This window comes from Gekko japonicus, unplaced genomic scaffold (assembly GCF_001447785.1).
Source record: "Gekko japonicus isolate JY-2015 unplaced genomic scaffold, Gekko_japonicus_V1.1 scaffold2339, whole genome shotgun sequence".
Taxonomy (NCBI): Eukaryota; Metazoa; Chordata; class Lepidosauria; order Squamata; family Gekkonidae; genus Gekko; species Gekko japonicus.
In genome coordinates this window covers 94,594-104,383 of record NW_015169855.1, presented here as the reverse complement: position 1 = coordinate 104,383, position 9,790 = coordinate 94,594, and the positions used below count along the sequence as shown (strand labels likewise).

At 46.4% G+C, this 9,790-nt stretch overlaps 1 protein-coding gene across 1 annotated transcript in view; it reads left to right on the top strand.

Moving 5' to 3' along the window:
• USP54 (ubiquitin specific peptidase 54) overlaps positions 1-9,225 on the top strand; it is a 107,324-nt gene extending 98,099 nt beyond the window's left edge. Inside the window, exons 21-22 of the mRNA XM_015417383.1 lie at positions 5,257-5,446; positions 8,112-9,225. Of these exons, the coding sequence (XP_015272869.1) occupies positions 5,257-5,446; positions 8,112-8,764 (843 nt within the window). The 3' untranslated portion in view covers positions 8,765-9,225. The remainder of the gene's footprint in view (positions 1-5,256; positions 5,447-8,111) is intronic.
• Positions 9,226-9,790: the final 565 nt, after the last annotated feature.

Below are 9,790 nucleotides of genomic sequence, written 5' to 3'. Positions count from 1 at the left end.
AGCTATTTCCGCGTTACAGTGTAAACACTATGTATTGTTGCTAGCCTCCATGTGGACTCCGAGCTTGTGTTTGGTAACTCTTATGTATTTGACTGGTTTATGAGTTTGTGGTGGTGGTGTGTTGTTTATGTGTAAACTAAATTAAGGTAGATCGGATTGTGTGGTTGGATGTCGGATGCTGTTACATATTCCATAAATGGATCCCATTTCGTGAGTGAGGTGTATTGTTGTGTTGTGTTATCTGTATGTTTTATCTTTTCTGTGATCTTTTCCATTATAAAGATGTCCCAAGTTTTTGACAGCCAATTTTCTACCGTGGGAGCTTGTTGTGCCTTTTGAGATTAGCCGCCCACCCCTCGCCTATTTTGAATGTCTGCATTTTAAGGTGGAGTTTCTAAGCAGTGTGCTAAGAAGGCAACTGTTCCTGGGGTTAGCCCAGCCCAGGGACATTGCTAGGGTGGTTCCCAGGCCCCCCTAAATTTCTGGGGAGCCCATCCCTAAATCCCACATGGGTCCACCTCCATAGATAGTGACCATGGCTTGTGATGTCACTAGCTCTTCCCTATGATGTCATTGGGTCCCAGTTCTTTTAATGACTTAGCAATGCCTCTGGCCCAGCCCCAGCCCCCCCCCCCCGGGAAATTGGAAAGTCTACGCCCTTGGTATGAATATCTTCAAGTAAACAATTTATTCCATTCACAAAATTTAAAAAGTTCTCTTTATAAATCTTTGACAGAACATGAGAAGTTTTTATATCTATGAGATCTTACAACACCCAATGAGTAAGAATGTTTTATATTATCAAAAGGCATGCATGGCAGAAAGATCTAGACAAAAAATTAACAGAAGACCAATGGTTCCAAATCTGGAACTCCCTAGTACATACATCAAAGTTAGTAAACATAAAATTACAAATTTTTAAGGTAATCTCTAGATGGTATCTCACACCAGTACAGCTATCACATGCTGTATCTTCATTATGCTGGAAGCTTTGTGGAGAAAGAGAGACTTTTTTCATAACTGGGGGTCCTGTAAGGTAATAAAAATATTTTTACAGATAATAAAATAAATTAAAATACTTACCTATTATTTAATTGCTGTGGCTCCAGATTTGATTCTCCTCAATGTATGGGATCAACAGCAAATACCTAAAATCAGAAAAGAATTAATTATTATCATGTTAACAGCTGCCAAACATATTATAGCACTTGAATGGGAGAGCAAAAATCCTCCAATGGTACAACAATGGTAAGTAAAATTGTGGGATTATTTTAATTTTATTTTAGACAAGATTTCAGGCAATATAGTCGAAACAGATGTTTTTGATAACCAGCCAAATCTGTTAGACTACTGGCTTCCCTTTTTGGAAAAACATCCTAACAAGCAATCACTTAATAATGACGTTTCCAGACTGTTATTATACTTTATTAATGTTACATTAAAAGCTATTCTAGTTTTATAATAGAGCACTTTGTTAAAAAAAGTTATTTGAAGTGGGCAGTTTTTAAAAAGTTGAGTTAGAAGAATACTTATTGATAATTGCCACATAGTTTAGAACTATATATCGATATTATCTTTTGCAAAGTTAGTATTATAGTTTACCAATTAAAAGTTAAAAAAGAGAGAAGCCATGTTGGATCGGGCTAATGGCCCATCCAGTCCAACACACTGTGTCACACAGTGGACAAAGCCCAGGTGCCATCAAGAGGTCCACCAGAGGGGCCAGAACTTCTGAAGCCTTCCCACTGTTGCCCCAAAGCACCAAGAATACAGAGCATCACTGCCCCAAACACAGTGTTCCATCTATACCTTGTGGCTAATAGCCAATGACGGACCTCTGCTCCATATGTTTATCCAATCCCCTTTTGAAGTTGCCTATGCTTGTAGCTGCCGCCACTTTCTGCAGCAGTGAATTCCACGTGTTAATTACTCTTTGGGTGAAGAAGTGCTTCCTTTTATCTGTTCTGAACCTACTGCTCATAAATTTCAATTGAGTGCCCACAAGGGAAAAGCAATAGCCAAGCATTACAGCATCTTCTCCCCCACACAACCTCCAGCAGTTATCTTTTGCATTCCAACGCAGGAGCAGGATGATAGAAACCAAGCCGGGTGCAACAGGGAAAGGATATGTACACAGAGGTCACAGAAAACAGAATGGCAGCTTGCTGACACAAGGAGTTCTTGTATTGTGAGAAAGGGGGAAAAGTCCTTCTTCCTCTGCCTTCTGTAACCTATGCATAATTTTGTACACCTCGATCATGTCACCCTTCAGCTCTGCCCTACCTTTCTGCAGGGGACGTGCTTAGGGAATTGGCAATCAGAATTACTTGTCAGGTTGTCTTCTCCCTCCGTCTCTCTCTCTGGCTGAGTTGACTGGTGGGAAATAGCTGGAACCATCATGTCCTGATTGGAGCCCATTTCTCATCATGATTTCCGATTCTCGTTTGCAGCCAGTCACATATTTGGATGCAATGCCAAGCTCAGGCTCAGCTTCATAAACCAAGTTAGGCTAAGTGTTGTCTCTCATCTGGGCTGAAATTGCTCCAAGCTCCACTCAGGGAGGGCACTTTGTAATTACAGTCCAGTTGCTGAAAAAGCCATGCCACGGGGCACTGCAAGATCTCACATATAAAAGTGCCGGAACGTATGGAGGAGTCAGCTACTGGGATTGGGAAGGTGGCCATGGGAGAAGATGCACCTGCAGATACACTCAGCCCGAAACATTTAGGAAGCGGCTCAGTAACAAGCATTCAGCCGCAGTATTCTGTGAGGAAGGCAAGAAATGATCAGACTAGGAAAGGGGGTGGCCGTTTCCACAGTGCCACAGGCCAGCCGATTGGCCTTCATTAATAACTAGTGCTGTTGGTCATGATCAGGGTGACCCAACGTAACTGATCATTACTATTAAAATTACCCACTGCTATTCACCAGACAACTATTCTCGTTATACTTTTCCTTAGCAAATTTGTATGCCGTTGTCATGTCTCATTTGCTGTCTAGTCGTTTGTTTTATTATACTGCTATTCAGGTCTGTGGTATCAGAAAGAACATTCTGAAGGGCTTATGGTAAAATTACTCGGTTGGATCCAGTGGAAAGTTCACAGAATGAGTTAGTGAAGTGGATCTTCCCCAAGCTGTCAGCAGAGGAGAGAGAAGCGTGCGCACATGAAAGCGCATGAGAGGCTGCTTTTATTCTGTGTCACATTCCTGGTCGGTCTTGTCCACTCAGACCGGCTGCAGCTCTTCAGGGGCTCGTGCAGAAGAGAGGCCTCTTTCTCCAGTGGTCCCAGTAGTGGGTCGGTCCTTTGAGCCATTACGCCTGGGATTAGCTCCTCCTCTCCACTTGCAGGGCCGGCAAACTTTGATCCTGGAGGGGAGGGGCTTGTCCACCAAGTCGCTCATCTTCCCCCAATGATCCGAAAGGGCGCTTTTGATTCAGTTCCTATTAATATTCTGTGGAAGTAGCTAAAGGATTGGGGGACTGATGCGAGACTGCATTTTGGTTAAAAAGCTTCACTCTGAAACCACTTTCCAGGTTAGAGGCTCAAAGGAAGGCGATCTAACACTTAAGATTCCAGTGTCCATTGGCATTAAACAAGGATGCATCTCAGCCCCCCTACTCTTTAAACTTTTTAAAAATTACCTGGCCCCCTTCCTGAAAGGAATAGATGGACACAGTCCAAAACTAGGGGCACTGCAGGTACCACTCCTTCTGTATGCAGATGATGCAGTGCTTCTTTCCCTTTCAACGATAGGGATGAAAAGGATGTTACTTCGTTTTCTTGATTACTGCGATTTGAATAAATTGACCCTAAGTTATGAGAAATCTAAAATAATTGCTTTTGGGCAAAGTTGGAAACCTGTTAAGTGGAATATTAGAGGGAAAGTGATCGAACAGGTTAAAAGCTTTAGGTATTTAGGAGTTCGCTTCCACTTCAGTGCAAATTGGGTCGCCCACAACAAGGAAGTGTTAAAATCAGTGAATAGTAATGTTCTTGCAATCACCCGTTTCTTTTACACCAAGGGAAATCAGTATATCCCTGCAGCCCTTAGAAATTTCAATGACAGCCTTGAATAAAGCAGTAGAATGCGTACAATCTAATTTTCTAAGGAAAATTCGGGCTCTGCCAACAGGTGTGCCTTACGCAGCCATTTGTTTGGAGACAAACCAAAGATGTTTAGTGACAAGAGCTTGGATTACAACAATCAAGTATTGGCTGCGTATACACTTTAGGAGTAGTCCGAATAGTCTTATTGCGCCCATGCTCTCTGAAGCACAAACATCTGCATGGATGACATTTATACGGGGAAAAAATTCTCTAATCGGGCTAGATTTTGATGACATAGTGTATCTTCCTGAGAGGAGTGCATTTGTTCTGGTTAAGCAGAGACTTGTCGATTGATTTTCATAAGTAGTAAATGCATCTGCAATGATCTATCAGTGGGTTGATTCCTGCATTGCTACTAACCCTTATTTTTCATTCAGCAGAATTAGAGTCAAGTGATGTGGCAAATCTATCCATCCAGTCTTTAATATTTTGACAAATGCTGGGGTTTTCTCATTGCTGAGAAGATCACACCCTGCGATAGGATGGGTAGAGCTAAACCAGGAGGTTTCCTTTCTACCTTGTCCTTACTTACGCCAAAGATCTTGATAGAACACCATCACGACTTGACAAATCTAAAATGCTGTGCATCTGATAATGCCTCATGACATTCAGTCCTTGACTTGTCTTTAAGGTTCATTTCCGTTCTCCAGGGCGTTTCACTCTCAGCCTCTGACCTGCTTTATTTACAGCTGCACACTGATTTTTAACTTCTGATGCAGTCCTTAGTGTTTTCATTTTTAATTAATTAGAAAAAACAAATATTTCATAATTGGTTTCAGTTACTTTGATCACATCCTTGTCAAGTTGAAAGTTCTATTGTAAGGAGTCTTGCAAATGTCATAGAATCACACAGAGCTGGAAGGGGCCCCACAGGCCATCTAGTCCAACCCTCTGCTCAATGTAAGATCAGCCTGGAGCATCCCTGGCAAGTGTTTGTCCAGCCGCTGCTTAAAGACTGCCGGTGTCTGTATTAAGAGAACTTCTGGGAAGCGTAATGGCCCCATGTACAGCGTGTTCCCTTCTTAGAGAGAGGAGGGCCCTTGTTCTAGTGGCTTTATTGGTTCTTTTCCCTGCCTGTATGCCCAGCTCTGTGCTTGCCCAATTCTGTGTTTAATCACCATATTTTCTGTTTTCCTTTTGTCAAAAGGAAGTGTCCAATGAGAGGAAAATGCCAATGGAAGCCGGGCACCGTTCTTCCAGCACCACTTCCCTCACTTTCCCTCACGATTCTCCTCCTGTGTTACCCTTTGATCCCCAGCACTGTTCAGCCCAACTGCAGCACCTCTCCCATGATGCACCAGTGCCTAGCATGGTGGGCAAGACACATAGACAATCAGGTAATCACTGGCCTCTGCGATGGGAGATGAGAGATGGGGTCCTTCCTCCTCTTGTAGCACAACGCTCTGGGCTGTGCTTGTCTATCATGGTGATGTTGTGACTTCTTCAGCTGTCTGGAACGGTCAGTGCCCCCCTCCCCCCCCTTGCACACCATGTGATTTGGCGGAACACGTAAAATAAAACATACAGTCTGCTTTTTAGAATAATGGCATCTTCTTAAAAAGTTGATGCCACCTGAGCGACCCAGTCAGCACGCGGGAAAAGCCAAGAGGCTCACTTTTTAGCCATCGCTCGGTGACCAGCGTGAGTGTGGGAGAGTGCTGCCGTAAACGGAGCGGTGTGTCTAGTGGTGGGTTTGGACCGTATGAGAGATGATGCTTGGTTTTTCTTTATGTACTCTGTAAAGGCCTGTGATGTTTTGTGGGTGGGGGAGGGATAAAGAGTTTGTCCTTTCCCCAATTTACTCCCTCCCCCATACCTCACCCCACTTATCACCCTCACGCCCCACCCTCCCTAGACAGACGGGCGTCATTGTGGTGGAGGAGGAAGAGGTGGTGCTTGGCTTGTTTTCATGAGGGGTGGGGTGTTGAAACCCCTGGCCCTGATCTGCAGGACTTCCTTCCCTTTTTTGTGCTTGTCTGGGTCCTGTTTTCTAGACACACGGGAATCTGATGGATTTGGGGCACGTCTCTTGAAGTTGCTGAACACGTGTGGGATCTTTCACAATTTGAATCCATGTTGGCCACTGAAGTGCCAGTCAGTGGTCCTGACAGCATTGCACCAATGGTATCCTTGCTGGCAGGAGGCTGCCTGGTAGATGATGGCGTCTGAGCATGTGTAATGACTGGAGAGTCCTTGGCAACGGTGTGTTTTATCAGCCAGTGGTGACTTTTCCCGTTTTCCATTCTTTGCCTTTGGTCTTTGCAGCCTGATCCCGTGCATGGTGACAGAAGCATAGAGCCCACTGTGTGCGGGAAAGGCTGGCTGGCTTGTGAGTGTGCTCAGGATTAGTAGCAGCCATTCCCCAGATGTCTGGGAACTGCTCACTCGGTCTGTGGCAGAGGTCTATCCCAGACCCACCTGTGGCCTCATTCTGTGACATGCTTGTACCCACAAGAAGAGGGTGACTGGAAGTTCCTGCCATTTTTATCCCATTTGGGGGGGGGGGGGTTAGGCAGGGTTCTTCCTTCCCAGACTGAATAGGAGAGGGAGGGCGGGAATCCACACGGTGAGATTTCCTGCCTGAAATTTCACGCTGCCTCCAATTTAGCAGAGCATCAGCTGATCTCCTGTGTACAGTCAGGAAGTGCAGCTCTCCTTGCGCACATATTGGATCAATTTTTTAAAATAAGCTGATGTGGCAGACTTGTTTTTTTCCCTTAGACTGAAGACAGCAGAGCAGCAGCAGAAAAAAAAGACAAAGTAGGCTGTAAGCAGTGTTCCCTCTAAGCTGAGTTAGTGTGAGCTAGCTCACAGTTTTTTAGCCTCCGGCTCACACATTTTTGTCCTAGCTCAGGAAGGGATGGGGCTCCAGATCAAACTTATTCATGCCAAAGCCAAATCGCTCGCTCACAACTTTAATGCCAGTAGCTCACAAAAGAGAATTCTTGCTCACAGGACTCCACAGCTTAGAGGGAACATTGGCTGTAAGGAGAGATTCCAGTTGGTGGCTGAAGTCACTCAGAAGGGCGTATCTCTGTGTCCTTCCAAAGCCTCAGTTGTGGCATCGCCATTTGCCCTTCTCGACCTCGTGCTGATCCCCACAGCCGTCAGCACATCAGGCCCTCTATAGGATCGGCTTCTGCGGCACCAGCCAGTGGCGGTGCCTGCGAGCCTGAGAGGCCGCTGTCTTCTTTCCTCCTCCCCCAGTGGACCCTTTGCAAAGCAGCCGTGTGTGCGTCTTTAGCCTTCCCAAACCGTGGTACGGGATGAGCATGCGGCTGTGTTGTCCCGGGGTTACTTGTGAAATGACTGTAATTTGTTCCCCAGTCTTGACAGAATGAATGCACAGAGGCTGTTCCCATAACAACACTCCAAGCAGCAGCCACAATTCCTGCCTCGGCAGGGTCTGGTGCTACTCATTCATGGTGACTGAAGCTCAGTTGACATTCTGGTGCATCACTTTATTAGAGCTAAGCAGAGATTAGCAGGAGATTGTCCAAGTGGCCCTTACTCAAGACAAGTGGATATTATTTTGAGGGAGTAGAGGCAAGAAATCCAAACTGTGGCTGAGCGTATCGACCGGCACTAACTTGAGGGCACCTGACGTCCCAAGTGCTGATCAATCCCTGCTTTGGTGTGTGGCAGAGTCTCTCCCCCAGGTGGCTGACTTAAGTGACTTTGTGCCGTGCCTTTTCCTTCCGTGTGTGCACTGCCTTTCCCAGGTATGCCCTGGCATGGAGTAGTGTGTGAACCAGCAGGCTGAGGCTAGCCAGCCACAATTCCTGTGCTCAAGGCCCCTGTAAGAAATACTCTTAGACCACGTTTGGCAATGGGGAAAGCGTGCCAAGAGCCCAAATAGGAGTTTTAGTGCTGTTTTGTCCTCACGTACTCCTTTTGTAAGTAACTTCCTAGATACACCATTGGTAATCTATTACTTTCATTGTGCAGCTTCAGGAGAAGAAAGCATGACTATATATTTACGTGTCCTTTTCTTTTTCTCAGGAAGTCAGAAGAACATCCAGAAAATTCTGGCTGTGCTTGACAGGAGTGAAACGTTCCGAGAGGAAGACAACCCAAGTGCGGCCGTGAGCGATGGGAGCCTCCCCTTCTTCAGGCAGCAGGGGCCCCCTTCTCCAGGGCCGAGGCCTCTCCCCAGTCAGCATCCCAGAGGGCAAGAAGCCCCCAGCGCCCCCAGTCCCTGGCTGCAGATGGGTCTCACTGCCAGGCAAACAGCGACACTGCCGGACAAGCGGACTGCCCGCTGGGGTTCTGCCCAGCCAGAGAAGGGATCAGAACAGTATTTCCTCCAGCCACCATCACAGCAAGGGAACCATGCATTGTATGTTGTTAACTGCAGGCCGCTGCTTGGCACAGGCTGTGGTCCCTTGAGAATCGTGCGTGAGCCTGCAAGGGACGTGGTTGTTTTTGACACTTGCCCTGTGCCTCCCCCTCAGGCAAAGGCCCCAGGTCCAAGGAGGGTCGACATGCCCCCAGATGAAGACTGGCGGCAGAACAGCTACATCCCTCAGCCGGGAGCCAGGCGAAGGCTGCCGACGCATCTGACAGACGTGACTTACTCATCCCCTCCTGAGGCCCATCGAGAGATGCTGGCTCGTGTGGTGGCTGCCTCTGTGCCGCCCGGCAGCGGCTGGTGAGGTCTCCCACGTGGAACAGGCTGTCTGATTTGTAGCTACAGAAAGGCAGTTGATAACCAGACAGAGAGTTGGGTTGTGTGGTTTTTATTTCTCTACAGTTAGTGTCTGTGCCAATCTTGTCTTACAAAGTAGCTTATACAGTAAGTGGAAGCGAACTGCACTGTATTTCTGTATTGCTGAATCACTGTTACGGGGTGGGGGAACTGTTCAGTGACCCCATTCTTGAATCCTCTCCATGGGTATGTCTCGCTGGCAAGAGAAAAAGATTTTTCATCCAAGTTGAAAATGAAATCTTCTGTTGTCAGCCACAGACTGTCTCTTCAAGGGCCACCTTTAGTACTGGTAAGCCCACCAGCTAACCTGCTGTTTGGTTTTGACTGTCCTCTGTTAGTGGGGGGTGGGATGGGGAGGCAGAGGAAGCTAAGAAAGAAAGTGGCAGGATTGGGAAGCTGACGAGGCAGACGTCCTCCCCGTGGTTGAGGGGGGGGGGGGGGGGGGGGGTGTCACGCAGCAGACGTCCGCCAAGATCCCTCCCGCGTCCTCGTGGCAAATGAACAGTGCTTCAGAGAGCAAAGACTGTTAAAGCTGCATGCTTAAGTATAACCTTGTAAACACAGAATCACTTTAACTATTTTAGGGTCAAACATCCTTGCCTTTGTAAGTATTTTTCAAATAAATCAATCCAGTAGTTATATTCCTTGAGTGGTGTATGAATGGCTTTCGTGTTGCTCAAAGAACAAGTGATCGAGAATCAAAGGGGGGGGTTCTCTCCCCCCCCCCTTTTTTGCGGATTCCTTACCCCTGAGCGCATCATTTTTCTCACCCAGCAGCACTGAAGGCTCTATCATTTGGTTCTTAAGGTACGGAGTTCACTTAGAGTGACCAGGAACAGATTGCAAAAGAAGTTATTGTGGCACTATTTTATTAAGGAAGAAAATATTTATAAACATACAAATTTGAGGACTGTCCGTCAAAGTGTGATGGCCTTTTTGATAGCATCAAAACATCACAGACTTTTTTAAAGAA